The following is a 16724-nucleotide window of genomic DNA, read 5'->3' on the forward strand; positions in this document are numbered from 1 at the left end:
AGGTGTAAATGAAAACCATCTAACTGAGGCTACATGATAAATGGCTGACATACCAAAGGTCTTAATATGAACTTTCAAAAGAAAAGAACCTAAATTCATGTTGGGGTAATTTTGGTAAAGAATGTTTTTATTGAAATGAAAGCTTACCTTAAATAATGTTTAAAAAATTAAATATGCAGATTGTTTTAAGAAATAAAAATCTGCCCATGTATCATAAACGACAGTAGTTTCGAGGGCTTGGGATTCTCTTCAGTAATGTGTTCTTTTTAACAGCAGCATAATATTCCACTAGGTAGATGTGCTATGATGTATATACAGGCCTACCTCACAGATATTGCAGGTTCAATTTCAGACCACCACAAGAAAGCAAATACCGTAGTAAAGTGAGTCACACAAATTTACAGGTGCATACAAAAGTTATGTTTATACTATACTGTAGTCTATTAAGTGTGCACTAGCACTATGTCTAAAAAAAAAATCTACATACTTTAATTTAAAAATATCTTATTGCTTGGCACATTGTAAATCAACTACACTTCGATTAAAAAAAATTAAATTACAGGAGGTCCAAAGTGCAAGATTCTTCTGCGCCTGCACGGCCCAGGTCACTTCCCGGGCTGCTCTAAGGCGCCCGGCTCACCGCCACCTTGACCTGGGGCTTCGTTGTTCGCACTGCGCTGGGCGGTTTAGTGTAATTGCCGCCGAAGAAGAGGGCGCAGTAACCTCCGGTCGGCCGAGAAACTCCGCCATTTCGCACCCATAGCCGCTCAAAAGATTTGTGAGGTAGTAAAGGGTAGACAGCTGGACCCAGAGGCGCTGCCACAACAGCAGCAGCCATGGACGACGAAATGCCTAAGACTCTATATGTCGGTAAGCTTCCCTGAGATGTGACAGAAGTTTTAATTCTCCAAAATGATTATGGACACAGCTGGAAATGATCCATATTGTTTTGCAGAGTTTTCTGAGCGTCGTCATGCAGCTGCAGCACTAGCTGCTATGAATAGGCGGAAGATGATGGGTAAGGAAGTCAAAGTGAAGTGGGCAACAACCCACAGCAGTCAAAAGGATACAAGCAGTAGTACCGTTGTCAGCACACAGCGTTCACAAAGTCATTTCCATGTCTTTGTTGGTGATCTCAGTCCAGAAATTACAACTGAAGATACAAAAGCTGCTTTTGCACCATTTGGAAGAATATCAGATGCCCAAGTGGTAAAAGACATGGCAACAGGAAAGTCTAAGGGATATGGCTTTGTCTCCTTTTTCAACAGATGGGATGCTGAAAACTCCATTCAACAGATGGGTGGCCAGTGGCTTGGTGGAAGACAAATCAGAACTAACTGGGCAACCCGAAAGCCTCCAGTTCCAAAGAGTACATATGAGTCGAACACCAAACAGCTATCATATGATGAGGTCGTAAATCAGTCTAGTCCAAGCAACTGTACTGTATATGGAGGAGGTGTCACTTCTGGGCTAACAGAACAACTAATGCGTCAGACTTTTTCGCCATTTGGACAAATAACGGAAATTCGAGTCTTTCCAGATAAAGGATATTCTTTTGTTCGGTTCAATTCCCATGAAAGTGCAGTACATGCAGTTGTTTCTGTTAATGGAACTACCATTGAAGGCCATGTTGTGAAATGCTACTGGGGCAAAGAAACTCTTGATATGATAAATCCCATGCAACAGCAGAATCAAATTGGATATCCACAAGCTTACGGCCAGTGGGGCCAGTGGTATGGGAATGCACAACAAATTGGCCAATATATGCCTAATGGTTGGCAAGTACCCGCATATGGAATGTATGGCCAGCTATGGAACCAGCAGGGATTTAAACAGTCTTCTGCACCATGGATGGGACCAAATTATGGAGTGCAGCCGCCTCCAGGACAGAATGGCAGCATGATGCCTAATCAGCCTGCAGGGTATCAAGTTGCAGGGTATGAAACCCAGTGAAAAAGGACTCCAGAACCTAAAGCCAGTGGCTTAAGGCTACAGGGAGTGTAGTAAAGCCGTTGTTTACTTAAAGATTTATCAAATCAGTCAGTGCAAATGTCAGATACAATGTATTTATTTAAAAGATTCATTTTTTAATCATGAAATTACCATCCACATTATTTTAAAAAGAAACAATATGCTGGATGTCTGCCAATTTTTGCCTTCATTACCTTTTTTGATAAAGTTTCTCAAATTCTTGTTTCAAATATAAATGCAGGGATTGCTGCCACTTTTTAAAACTGGAGGCAGAAAATTGCACAATGTTGAACTTTTTTCCACTGAAGTAGTGTGCAGTTATAGTTTGCATTCCTGATATGATTTAAAACATGTAATATAAAGATTAAAAAAAAGAGAAAAGGAAAACCAAAACTGTGCAGAGTCTAGAAGTTCTTTGTAATCTTCAGCTTATGCTCAATTCTATTTTAGGTTTTTCTGAAATAGGCATTGTTTGAGCTGCCCCATCTCCACTGTTTTCCCTTTGGGGTTTTTAAGTATAAGTTATTAGTTTACATCATTTTTGTATCTAAATTTTTTCACGAATTTGTCTTGCCTTATTAAAGTTCTATAAAATATACTTAAATGGAAAAAATGATCTTTAGATTGAAAACTTTTCTCAGATGGATTGATAATTGCATTCATCTTGTGTTTTATATAAGAAGGTGCCTCAAGAATTCCCTGTTGAACTTGTTTAAAAGGGTTTTTATCTTCTGTGATAAACTTTGCTGTGTACCAGGAAATATAAAAACAAAAACTTGTTACTAAAGAAAATCTCTGAAATGTGTTAAGTTCTTATGAACCCATGTTAAGTTCATGTGTCAACTTCTACATTTACATGTATTTCATTATGTAAAATGTTTTAGCAATTTAACATTTTGCACAGTTAGCAACTTTGTATGTAATTTCCTCCTTAAAGGCAACATGCAGAATTGACAGGAGATTCATAAGGTTTTGTTTGCATGTGAATATCAAATACACACTTTGGTAGTCTCTGAATACAAAGTTATCTGCTCTTGTTTTTCAAGAACTTTGAGACACAAAGTTGTATGTAAAGAAATATATTAATTTGCCATATTCTAGTTGTACTTACTCAAAAAGAATAAATCAACTTGATTTTAATATGTACAAATGACAGCTGTGAAACTGTAGAATATCCTTATGTCAGGCTTAGGGTTTCTTGTGAACTCCAAAATTAGCCTGAATGACCGGCCGGGCAAAGCATTTTTAAAATGTTCAGAGGCCAAAAGATAAACAAACAAAAACCCGTGAAATCCTACCTCCTTAAACAGCCTTCAAAGAGGAGAATCCTCAGTGCATTCATTACTTTGATTCTTTTGGTACCTGTTCTCCTGGAGTTCCCAATTTTATTATTTTGGGGTGGCTCCGAGCATTAAGAGGTTTAATCTTTGATGGCATTGTTCTAGTTTTGAAATTTCTAGTACATTTCAGTCTCTTAGAAGAATTGTGGGAGATTTTGTTTTGTTTTGTTTTCAGTGAAAGTCACAAACTCTCCTCTTCTTTGACTCACAAAGGGGAAGGGTCCCCAGTATACATATTTGGATGCTTGGTTGTTTTTAAGACCAGAGAGCTCCTGGTGTTTTATTTAGGAACAGAAAAGGCCCATGGAATCCTAAGAGTTCCCTGGCCTGTATCCTCCAGGTAGGAGCAGATGACTCGAAGCTGGTCTCTAAGCCAATACACCTGTAAACCAGAGCCCAGGAAAGACAGCTCGTAAATGTATAATTCTCTGGAGCTCAATTCTATGCAGTTGTACTGATGTTTCATCAAGTCACTGTGTATTTTTTAAGTGCTGATACATTAAAACTTGCTTTATAGAAGATGACTAAATTTTTTAAACACTTGGAAATTTTATTTCCTTGTTAATTAACCTTCTACAGATCAGGGCATGCAACCAAAAGCAGCTTAAATACTCATAAAATAACAGGATGCTGTTTTTAGGTTCTTCTGGTTTATGTTCCTATTTTAGGACCCACACTTTTCTCTTATTCAAAACTATTTTATGCCCTATACATCTGTGGACTGCAGGGTAAATTATCTGGGCATAAATAATCCAAGCAAAAGTATAGTTTTTCTTTCATTTTGACTATCTCAAGTAATAACACTTTTTATTAGCCAATATTTTCTTATTGCACAATTCTAAAATGTACATTGACTACTTTTTGAGAAGAAAGTACTATTACTCAAAGGCTTACTACTGAACAAATTTGTAATTCAGGAACATTGCTAACTTTGCTTTAAATCTTACTCTCAGTGTTAAATCATTTAAAAAATTTACAGTCTAAAAATCGTACTGGTATTAGTATCGGGTAAGGAAATTAAAGTTTTTAAAATGGATTTAATTCATTCTCTGCAATATGCATTCAAATTTTACTTTAAAATACATCTGTTACTGTGAAGAACCTAAAGTGGTTCACACTTAATGGGTCATTAATCCAGTATTCTTTGCCCTGACTGTTTGGATATTAAAGTTCCTTTATGTTTTCTATAAAAAAAAAATTTAAATTAAAATAAAATAAAAATACTTTGCTGCTAAAAAAATGCTAACCATCATCTGAACCTTCAGCAAGTCACAGTGCTTTTGCTGGTGGAGGGTCCTGCCTCGGTGCTGACGGCTGCTGACCGATCAGGCTGGTGGCTGCTGAAGCTGGGGTGTCTGCGGCAATTTCTTAAAATACGACAACGATGAAGTTTACCACATCAGCTGACTCTTCCTTGCACAGACAATTTTCTGTAGCATGCAGTGCTGTCTGACAGCATTCTACCCACAGCAGAACTCCTTTCAAAATTGGAGTCAATCCTCTCAAACCCTGCTGCCGCTTTATCAACTAAGTTTATGTCATATTCTAAATCCTTTGTTGTCATCTCAACAACCTTCACAGCATCTTCACCAGGAGTAGACTCCACCTCAAGGAACCACTTTCTATGCACATCCGTAAGAAGCAACTCCTCAACTGTTCAAGATATATCATGAGATGGCAGCAATTCAGTCCCATCTTCAGGCTCCACTTCTAGTTCTAGTTCTCTTGTCTTTTCCACCACATCTGAAGTTATTTCCTCCACTGAAGTCTTGAACCCCTCAAAGTCACCCATAAGGGTTGGAACCAACTTCTCCCAAACTCCTGTCAATGTTGACATTTTGACCTCTTCCCATGAATCACAAATGTTCTTCATGGCATCTAGTATGGTGAATCCTTTCCAGAAGGTTTTCAACTTACTTTGCCCAGATCCATCAGAGGAATCACTATCTATGGCAGCTACAACCTTACAAAATATATGTCCTAAATAGTAAGATTTGAAAGTCAAAATTACTCCTTGACCCATGGGCTGCAGAATGGATGCTGTGTGAACAGGCATGAAAACATCATTAATCTCGCTGTACAACTCCAACAAAGCTCTTGGGTGACCATGTGCATTGTCAATGAGCTGTAATATTTTGAAAGAAAATCTTTTTTTCTGAGCAGTAGGCCTCAACAGTGGACTTACACATACAGTAAGCCATGTTGTAAACACATGTGGTATCATCCAGGCTTTGTAATTTCCATTTAGAGAGTACAGGCAGAGTAGATTTAGCATAATTCTCATTTAGGATAATTTAGGATAATCTCATTTAGCATAATTCTCATACTAGGCCCTAGTATTTTCAGGATGGTACATGAGCACTGGCTTCAACCTAAAAGTCAACAGCTGCATTAGCCCCTAACAAGAGAGTCAGCCTGTCTTTTGAAACTTTGAAGACAGGCACTGACTTGCCCTCTCTAGCTATCAAGGTCCTAAATGGCATCTTCTTCCAATAGGAGGCTGTTTTGTCTAAACTGAAAATCTGTTGTTTAGTGTAGCCACCTTCATTAATTACCTTAGCTAGATCTCCTGGATAACTTGCTGCAGCTTCTACATCAGCACTTGCTGCTTCACCTTGTACTTTTAGGTTATGGAGACAGCTCCTCTCCTTAAACCTCGGGAACCAACCTCTGTTAGCTTTAAACTTTTCTTCTACACTTTCCTCACCTCTCTCAGCCTTCACAGAATTGAAGAGAGTTAGGGCCTTGCTCTGGATTAGGCTTTGACTTAAGAGAATGGTGTGATTTGTCTGATCTTCTATCCAGACCACTCACACTTTCTCCATATCAGCAATAAGGCTGTGGTGCTTTCTTATTTGCGTGTTCACTGGAACGGCACTTTTAATTTCCTTCAAGAATTCTTCCTTTGCATCCACAACTTGGCTAAACTGTTTAGCACAAGAGGCCTCGCTTGCAGCCTGTCTCTGCTTTCCACGTGCCTTCTTCACTAAACTTAATCACCTCTAGCTTTTGATCGAAAGTGAGAGCCAAGCAACTGGTCCTTTCACTTGAACACCTAGAGGCCACTGTAGGGTTATTAAGTGGCCTAACTTCCATCTTGTTGTGTCTCAAGGAATGGTTGCTTTCTGGGCTCAGAAACCGGAGGAGAAGGTGAAAGATGGAGGAAGAGCCAGTCAGTTGGTGGAGCAGTCACAGACATTTATCAACGAAGTTCACCCCAAAACAATTACAACAGTAACACCAAAGATCACGAACCACAGATCACCATAGCCAATATAATAATAATGGAAAGGTCCGAAATACTGAGAGAATTACCAAAATGTGACACCAAGACACGAAGTGTGCAAATGCTGTTGGGAAAATGGCGCTGATAGACCTGCTCAAGGCAGGGCTGCCACAAACCTTCGATTTGTAAAAAATGTAATACCTGCACAGTAAAATGAGGCATGCCTGTAGTTGCCTTTTTGATGGACATTTAAGTTCATTTCCATCTTTGCTATAATAAACAAAGTCGCAATGAAACCTACACACCCATCTGAGTATATCCATAGGATAAAATCCTGGCAGATGGAACTGCATTCTCTACAGTGTTTGTCTACTAACTTTTGACTCTACAGAGCCAGGACAGGAGGAAATCAACGTGTAGATAGTGTTTAGGCACTGCTCTTCCTATTAAAATTGGCAGCAGGTGACTCAATTCTTTCCCAAAACAGGCTGTTTTGTTTTGGTTTCATAAGGATCTATCCACTGGGAACAGAACAGAGAGTAGTCCTTGTAACCATATCCCTAGGTCAGCCTGTATCCGACTACTCAGTGCTCTACAAGCAGAGAGGAAAGTGGCTGGTCCCACCCAACCTCTTTGCATACGGTCCCAGCTGAAGGGCAGGGATTCAGATCTCCCCAGTTACCAGGTTGTCATTCAATTCTGTAAAAGGAAAGCCAGCCTATCAGAGACAGCCTGTTTCTAAGAGACACAGGCAGGTCCCCTCATCTCACCTCCCTGAGCCACACTGGTTTAGGTCTCTGGGATCCTCTGAAAATGTAATCACCTGGAACACATAAGTCCCAACTAAGGAAAAAGATCTTAGCAGGATGCGTCACAAGGGCCAAATGTTTTTATCAACTCCCCTCCCCTTCAGGAAACCAAATGTCAAACAGTTAATGTTCACTATTTTCTGCAGGAGGAAACTTCCAATTAGTTCACTATTTTCTGCAGGAGAAAACTTCAGCACATCATGATAAATAAGAATTCTATAAGTGAATGCTTTTAGTTTAACCAAACATCGAAAATAATAAATATGTAAACTATAAAGAAGCGATCACTTCTCTCTTTATAAAAACCTGGTAAGCTATTTCTCTTTCGCATAGCTGATTTTGAATAATATTCTGATCTACAATCTTTGTTTCATTTATTCCTGAATAGAGCTGACCTGAGCATAGTAAAAATCTATGTATTAAGTCATTCAGAACACAGCTCTCAGTTACCACGTGGAGAATGGGAAACAGGCAGCAGGGTAACTACCAGAGGCTAAGAGATAAGCCAAAACTGCCAGCATCACCTCTTGTAAAAAAGCACCAGTGTATGCTGGATGCATTCACTTAAAAGATATGTGACCTCTTACCTGCTTCTCTTTCTTCTGTATTTTCATTATCATCTATTAAAGGCAATTATTTTATTTCTGTAAAACATAAAAAAGGCAAAGATTATGCTAAAATCCAAAATGAAACATTTTAGATTATCTCAAGATTAGCTGTGACACATGAGGAAAACACAGAATAGAGGATTACTTCTACAGAACACTTACAATTAGTGGTCTTCTAGACCAGCACCCCCCAGAGCCCTACATATAGGCCTAAACCTACCTACTCCCATCCTAAACCCTAGTTTTTTGCTCCAGATGGAGTGGAGTCAAAAAGATACTGTCTTTGTAGATAAAACAAGTTATAAAAGATGCTGGCATATTAAATTACAAAGGAAACTAAAAGAGGAACCAAAAATAATGACATGACTATACTGAGAGGGGTGGAGAGGGGGCAGAATTAAGCAAAGCCCTCATTTCTTTTGGAAGAAAATCAGTAAATAGTATCTACAATTGGAAATCAAGAAATAGAAATATACACAACAGGGGCCTCCCTGGTGGTGCAGTGGTTAAAAATCTGCCTGGCAATGCAGGGGACATGGGTTCGAGCCCTGGTCGGGGAAGATCCCACATGCTGCGGAGCAACTAAGCCCGTGCACCACAACTACTGAGCCTGCGCTCTAGAGCCCACCTGCCACAACTACTGAAGCCCACGCACCTAGAGCCCGTGCTCCGCAACAAGAGAAGCCACTGCAATGAGAAGCCCCCACAGAAGCCCCCGCTCGCCGCAACTAGAGAAAGCCCGCGCGCAGCAACAAAGACCCAACGCAGCCAAAAATAAATAAATAAATAAAAAGAAATATACACAATAAAATAGAGCTAAAAGAGTTAAAAGTCGTCGTCTTGAAGGAGAGAGGAGCTGGTGTGAGACAGGACAGGGCACTCTTGCATTTCATCACATGCTCTCCTACATCACTTGATGTCTTAAACAATGTGCACTTTAAACTGACAAAATAAGTTCCATTCCAATATTTCACATGATCTTTTTTTAAAAAAATAAATTTATTTATTTAATTTTATTTTTGGCTGCGCTGGGTCTTCGTTGCTGCACATGGGCTTTCTTTAGTTGCAGCAAGCAGGGGGATACTCTTTGTTGAGGTGCACGGGCGTCTCATTGCGGTGGCTTCTCTTGTTGCGGAGAATGGGCTCTAGGCACGCAGGCTCAGTAGTTGTGGCTCGCGGGCTCCAGAGTGCATGCTCAGTAGTTGTGGTGCACAGGCTTAGCTGCTCTGCAGCATGTGGGATCTTCCTGGGCCAGGGCTCGAACCCGTGTCCCCTGCACTGGCAGGCGGATTCTCAACCACTGCACCACCAGGGATGCCCTCATATGATCTTTTTAAATGATTTTATTGTACCCAGGACTTAAGCCCCATCCCCACTCCAACCATAATGACACCTGAACTTTTTCTCATAAATGACTTTTCAGCACCATAGTGACAAGAGCCCAGCAAGTGGCTTGAGAGGTTACTGAAGTGCACTAAGGGCATCCCAGGGAACAGAAAGAATGCTATTTTAGGAAACCCAGAACTTGGGGCGGCCTGAATCACTCACTCTCACCTTCCCCATAGACAAACTATGGAAGGATCATAGTATCCCGGCTTCCGGTTCTAGTCCGGATGTAGACACCGCCTCATATTTATTGTTTACTTTGACTTCCTGGACATCCCAGAGAGCTAGGAAAACATCCCAGAGGCACACAATTATCCTTATGTTATAATTATTTCTCATATCCAAATGAATGTGATGTGCAGGCATCAGGGAGAACTTTAAGATTAAAGTGAGACAGTCCCACCTTCTAAGTGGGCTCATGGTGTGTATGATGCAACTGAGAAAAATGAAGGATTTCAATCATCCCTGGGGCCACAATTACAGTTTACCAGTTTAAAGTCTGGTAACTTCAGGGGTTTTTTTTCCTCCAAGAGTCAGAAGCATTTTCTATTAAAAGGACCATAAAATGCTACCAGGATATTGCTGCTTGCAAAGAGCATAGCATCCAAGGAGGTAACAAGCTGCAAAGTGGGCGCAGGTGGGGCCTAGACCAAGGGGGAAGGAGAGGAGGGCAGAGAAGAACTGGCCAAATCAAGAAAAGGGAAAGCCAAGTCAGCAAACAGTGCTTCTAAGGATCAGTGTGAGGACTAGCATTTGATCGAACAATTATCTCAAGAAAACCATAGATTCCTGAGAAATGGCAAGGTAAGGGCTCTGAATCAGGGCAGTTCAAAGGATTTTACCACCTAAACTCCGTTACAGTGGTGTCAGCACTAGGTAAACTATGTTAGTACAAGTTTATCTTCTTTATCTCTCAATTTCAAATTATCAGACCCCAGAAAACCAACACTCTCAACTATCACAAACTGCCACAAATTCTGAAACGAAGAAAGAAGTTTGGAAAATAAATTCTGGCTAATAAAAAGGGATATTATAAATAACCAGACACATATACTCAAATAAAATTCTACCCAACAAAATGAAATCAATCATTTACAAAATACAGAAGAAGTCCAGTGCCAATAAAAATTACTTTTTAATTTATAAAAAAATCAAGTATAATGCAATAGAGACATCAAAAGACACAATTTCTGATCAAGTACCACAAACTAGCGTGCAAATAAAACGGGGCCCCAGCACTGCCAGGAATGTGGGGAAAACTGTGGACCAAAGTGATCCCTACTGATGGCACCTTTCATTGTTTCAGGCTTTCTGAAAGCACTCAGGCAACTGCCACAGGCCATTGATCTGCCAGTTCAGCTTTCAGGAATCCATCCCAAGGAAATAAGCCAGCAGGAAATAAAGCCGAGAGGAAGCTCAGCGGTGAGGTGGGGCACAACGTGAAAACGCCTGTCACAGCAGAGCTCGGGCACTGCAGAGGGCCATGGAGGTCACACGGGCCTACCGTTCCCTGGGCCCATGTCATCACAGGGCCTGGGAAGATCAGAGACGGCAGATGAGCACAAGCTGGAGAGACCGGGAAGAGGCTGACGCAAGTGTGGTGTGAATGTGGTTACTCAGCAGAGAGAAGGGTTGGAGGAAAAGAGCTGGGTGAAAGATTCTAAACCAAATCTCACCGCCCCCCACCATCTGTTCACATGCAAGATACTGCCACCTGCACCCTCAGGGATATTCACGCTGCACAGATAACCCCCACCCCATTCTCTGAGAGAGACGGTGTGTGTGACATCCAAGTGCATCCCAGTGATGATGCTGTAAGAATAACTGCTCTAGTTCACTGAACGCAGTCTTTGGCCAACCTCACATTGTTACTGTGAAACCATCTCTAGCACCTGGATGGATTGCTACACACCAGCTCACAGCCACTCCACAAGATAACAGATACAAACAACATCAATAGGGACTTCCCTGGTGGTGCAGTGGTTAAGACTCTGAGCTCCCAATGCAGGAGGCCTGGGTTCAATTCCTGGTCAGAGAACTAGATCCCACGTGCATGCTGCAAACTAAGGCGCCTGAGAGCCGCAACTAATAAGCCTGCCGGCCACAACTAATGAATGCACGTGCCATAACTAAGGAGCAGGCAAGCTGCAACTAAGGGGCCCACCTGCCGTGACAAAGACCCAGCGCAACCAAATAAATAAATTAATTAAATTAAATAAATATTTTTAAAAAAATCAATAGGTGTTCAATAAACATCTGTTGACTTTTATTTCTCCAAACAGCTACAAGGCACTCTTTCTTCGGTTACCTCTACTTTTTTTTTTTACTTCTTTGATGACACACGTTTAAAAAATACAAAACCACCTAGTCTTTTCGTGAAGCTAAATGTTATGTAGCAGGAATGGATGACCAGATCTACCCTAAAGCAGGTACTTCTGCACACCACTGGAAATGATTTTAGAGCCTCTGCTGCTGTGTTGCCATCACCCAAAAGTTGTGATTAGACAGATCTTTTGGGCTCGATAAAGTAAAAATTAAAACAGTAATTTCAGCGTCCCACAACTTAATTAGAAGCATAATACAAATATATTCTGAAACTCCTAACTGTGTGGACAAACCAGGAAATTTGTTAAGAGGAAAAAGTGTATGTAAAAAAAGAAAAGTGTATAACTTCTGAATTACATGAAAACTGGGAGGACTCCTCACTGCCTTTCAATGCTTATGTATGAAAGTAGCATTTAATTACCTTCACAGGAAGGTTAGCTGCTAATAATATAAAAAGCAAACAATATAAAAATTCCCATTCCTTCTTACACTCACCTACCTCACGATGCTTCTATTAAGAAAAATGGGTGCCAGGTTTCAATAATAATATTTTGAAATTTATTACTTTTTCTCTTTCCAGTTCAAAAATTCTGCCCCAGTGCCTGCACCATTTCCAAGTTCCTCAGTGCTGTGTTATGGACACTTAAAAAATAATAAAACAACAGGTACACACCATTTTACCATTCATTTACGGAAATTATTTAAATTTACTCTATCTGGAGAATTCTGCCACCTGGGGTCTACTGCATTACAAGAGTGTGTGTTTACGGAAACACGGACAAGTGCACACACAGCAGACCCTGCCATGGTCCTTATATCCACAGGGACAGCAGAAGACACAGCTGACAGCAGGAGGGACAGGGACCTTCGCTGTTAACAGGCCACCAAATCCCTTCCATGCTATCAGGCACTTTGGGACAGAGAGTAAGTGGGAAGCTACTTCAAAAATCAGATCTACCTCAAATCTTCCACAATGACCATGTACTTTTATCATCAATTCATGCCCCCCTTACAGCAGCAGGCACAGATGAGGCAATCCCACAGTGCTGGCAGGAGGTGTGGGGATGTGAGAAGGGAGCAGGCACAGGACATGGGGAATAACAACCCACTTGAGATGAGCGAATCAAGAAGGCAGCGAGGAGCTCCTAGGGACCACCTCTTGCCGAGACTCGGGACAGACATCCTTGACCACAAAGAGGGTCCGATGGGCGGAGTATCCCTCAACTTCTCACTTCCCACCGCCCCACCCAACCTGCACAAACTGGACAGATTTATCTCCGTCCTTTGCTAGGCCAGAAGCAGCCCACGAGAGGGTAACAGCGAGGGTCTGAAGTGCCAAAAAGCAGAGGAGATCCAGGCTCTAAGAACGATGAGCCAGAGCCAGGTAAAACCTCTTCCAGACTTTGCTTCCTCACCTATAAAAAAGGGTGACAACACCTACACCTCAGAGAGTATCAGGAGAACGTGAAGGGCTCGGAATCCGGTGTCTGTCGCACGGTGCACGTGAGCTGTCTGGCAGCCTCTAGTGTCGCCTGTCCCGTGGGCTTCCTGCCAGGGTCAGAGGAGAGAAGGTGGCCCCCTCTCCTGAGGACAACTACCCTTCCATCAGTACTGGGGGTCCGTCCTCTCGCACTTCTCAGCCATCTCAGCCTCTGGATCACTTTGCAGTCAGTCTCTCCTCGTTTCGTTTAGGCTGCCCCTCAGACGTCACCCAACCCCTGAAGTCTTCCCCAACCACGCGACTCCCCCCACCCCCGCCCGCACTCTCTACCTTCTCAGCCCAATTTAGCTGAAGAATCCTGGCACTTGTTGCCACCTGACATTACATTATGTCTAGTTGACTATAAATTTATTACCTGTGAGATGCACACACACGAGTGTGAGCTTTGTTTTGTTCATGCTGTACTTTCTGAGTCTGGACCAGCACTGGGCTCATAACAGGTGCTCCATAAACATCTGTTCCATGAAGAATCACTTCCTTAAATCATCACTAAGCCTCTCTCTTTCTACAGCTCTTCTCTCAACAAACAAACAGGCTCAACTCTATCTCAGAACAGTAACTATACCAACAAATCCCACACCTGAATTTTCACTTCCTCCCATATTACTTCCTAAAGCTGCTCTTAGCAATGACTCCCTAGCTGCCAAATCCAAGGCTTTAGCCTGACTTCCTTGCAGCATTTTAAACTATGGACCATTTCCTCCTTTCTCATCTCACTGGTTTCTTGGAAGCCATTCTCTCCTGCTTTGCCTCTGACTGCAGGCCTCCAAAGCTCAGCTTCCTCCATAGGATCCTCCTATTATAAGGCCTAACCCTTAAATGTCAGCGCCCCCAGGGCTAAACACGCTTAATACCACAAGGGCTCCCTGAGTTCTCCACTCAACTCCCAGACTTCATCTCTACACCAGGACGACTGCACATTTCCAAATCCAAGTCCTCCTCCTGACCTCCAGGTAGGCATGTCCATCCACATCCTGGCCAGTTCCAAGTAGGTATTCCACAGATGCCACAAAAAACCCCCACAACTCAGTGCTGCCTTTACACACACACACCTGCTCCTATGTCCCCCACTAGAGGCTAGAGTCCCACGACCTGCCACCCAGCCCAGAGTTCAGTCATCCTTAACTACTTCCCTTTCCCTTAACTCCTTCCTAATTCCTGAATCCTGTGGTTCCTCCCCAGTCCACCTCTTTAGTTTATTACCACTTTTTTGGCAGGGGAATGTTTTGTTTTGTTTTTTTTACCAGATCTAGCCTCCTAAGTCTCTACTCTAAGTACCTTCTACCCTCATGCCATTACCCTCATTGGACCAAGAGTATGTTTTCCAAAAGTATAAACAAAATCAGATCATACCTCTGCAGTGTCTTCAAAAAGGAAAACAAATTCCTCATGGCACAGAGCCCTGCGTAAGCGATCTGGCCTCTATTCCGAGTCTGCTGCTCTGACGTTACCTTCCACCATTCACCCAACGGTACTGAATACTTGAGGTTCAAGCTATGCTTCACCAGGAAAACCCTTCCACTCTCCTTCCACTCCTGTCTCTTATCCTTTGAAACTCAACTCTGGTGTCACATTCTCCAGGATGTCTTACCCGACTTCCCTAAACCCTGAAAGCATCTCGTGAGAAGCACTAAGCCATAGCAGCTATATCACCATGTCATCTTTTCCCTGTCTGTGCATGCCATCGGCTAAGGGCCTAAGCACCCTCTGGGGAAGGGACTCTGTCCTGTAGCATCAGGCTCAGTGCCTGACATTTGGACTCATAAATGACTATCTGTGGAATGAGTGAGTGAATAAATGGGAAAGCTATGTTTACAGAAAAAGCTTTGAGCTCCTACTTTCTTCATCATAATTGGTGGCCTCTATCTTTTTTCCCTTTCCTGTTTATTCTGTTCTGTTAGTCCAATTTCTCAGCATGCATCATTCATACCTTTTCAAAGTAAAAATGTACTTAGCTTAAGAATTCAATAATATAAAGCTTAAAGCAAAAAATATCCCTCTGACTCTACTCCCCACCATTCCTGACTCACTCTTCCCAGAGGTAGATCTGTAGCTATTCTTCTTACTACTTTCCAAAATATTTCTAGAAAACAGTGATATACCGCATTAACAAAATGAAGGATAAAAATCATAGGACAATCTCAATAGATGCAAAGAAAGCTTTTGACAAGATTCAACATCCACTCATGATAAAAACTCTCAACAAAGTGGGCACAGAGGGAACATACCTCAACATAATAGAGGTCATATATGACAAACCCACAGCTAATATCATACTCAACAGTGAAAAGCTAAAAGCATTTCCTCTTAGATCAGGAATAAGACAAGGATGCCCACTCTTGCCACTTTTATTCAGTATAGTATTGGAAGTCCTAGCCATAGCAATCAGACTAGAAAAAGAAATAAAAGGCATCCAAATTGGAAAGGGGCTTCCCTGATGGCAAAGTGGTTAAGAGTACACCTGCCAATGCAGGGGACACATTGGTTCGAGCCCTGGTCCGGGAAGATCCCACATGCTGTGCAGCAACTAAGCCCGTGAGCCACAACTACTGAGCCCACACGCCACAACTACTGAAGCCCGCGCGCCTAGAGCCCGTGCTCCGCAACAACAGAAGCCACAGCAATGAGAAGCCCGCACACCACAACAAAGAGTAGCCCTCACTGGCTGCAACTAGAGAAAGCCCAAGCACAGCAACAAAGACCCAACTCAGCCAAAAATAAATAAATAAATAAATTTATTTAAAAAAAAAAAGAACGTATGACCCAAGCTGGCCCAACGTGAGCCTTGCCTGAACCTTCAGTAGGAACTTTTAAAAAACAAACTGGAAAGTAAAACTATCACTATTTGCAGATGACATGATACTACATATAGAAAACCCTGCAGATGCCAACAAAAACCCATTAGAACTAGTAAATGAATTCAGTGAAGTTGCAGGATATAAAATTAATAATAGAAATCTATAGCATTTCTATCCACTAATAATGATCTATCAGAAAGAGAAATTAAGAAAACACAATCGCATCAAAAAGAGTAAAATACCTAGGAATAAATTGAACAAAGAAGCTGAAAGACCTGTACTCTGAGGCTATAAGACATTGATGAAACAAACTGAAAACAACACAAATAAATGGAAAGATATACTGTGCTCACAGGTTGGAAGAATCATACTGTTAAAATGACCATACTACTCAAAGCAATCTACAGATTCAATGCAATCCCTATCAAAACCAATGGCATTTTTCACAGAACTAGAACAAATAATCCTAAAATTTGTATGGGACGACAGAAGACCCCAAATATCCAAAGCTATCTTGAGAAAGAAGAAGAAAGCTGAAGGTATCACACTCCCTGATTTTGAAGCATACTCCTGAAACTAACAAAATATGTCCATCAACTATACTTCAAAATAAATAAATAAATAAATAAAATTTCTAAAAAACACGCTAATAGTGTTATTATATTGATTTTTCCAATTTTAAACATTATTCTATCAGCTTCTCCCTATAAAATAGGAGTTGGCAAATGTTTTTATAAAAGGTCAGGTGTGCTTCCCTGGT

The 16724-nt window shown here is 41.5% G+C and overlaps 2 protein-coding genes across 5 annotated transcripts in view; one reads left to right on the forward strand and one right to left on the reverse strand.

Moving 5' to 3' along the window:
* The window catches only part of CHD6 (chromodomain helicase DNA binding protein 6), a 211379-nt gene that overhangs the window by 140574 nt on the left and 54081 nt on the right, over positions 1 to 16724 (reverse strand). For all 4 annotated transcript variants that reach the window (XM_057528676.1, XM_057528677.1, XM_057528678.1 and 1 more), the window contains one exon: positions 7934 to 7990. In XM_057528676.1, coding sequence (XP_057384659.1) covers positions 7934 to 7966 — 33 coding nt within the window. In that variant the 5' untranslated portion in view covers positions 7967 to 7990. The remainder of the gene's footprint in view (positions 1 to 7933; positions 7991 to 16724) is intronic.
* On the forward strand, positions 898 to 1953 carry LOC103015365 (cytotoxic granule associated RNA binding protein TIA1-like). Its single transcript, XM_057528680.1, has one exon. It carries the CDS (start codon positions 913 to 915, stop codon positions 1951 to 1953), a length of 1041 nt encoding a protein of 346 aa, XP_057384663.1. The 5' UTR covers positions 898 to 912.

This window comes from Balaenoptera acutorostrata, chromosome 15 (genome assembly GCF_949987535.1).
Source record: "Balaenoptera acutorostrata chromosome 15, mBalAcu1.1, whole genome shotgun sequence".
NCBI classification, from domain to species: Eukaryota; Metazoa; Chordata; class Mammalia; order Artiodactyla; family Balaenopteridae; genus Balaenoptera; species Balaenoptera acutorostrata.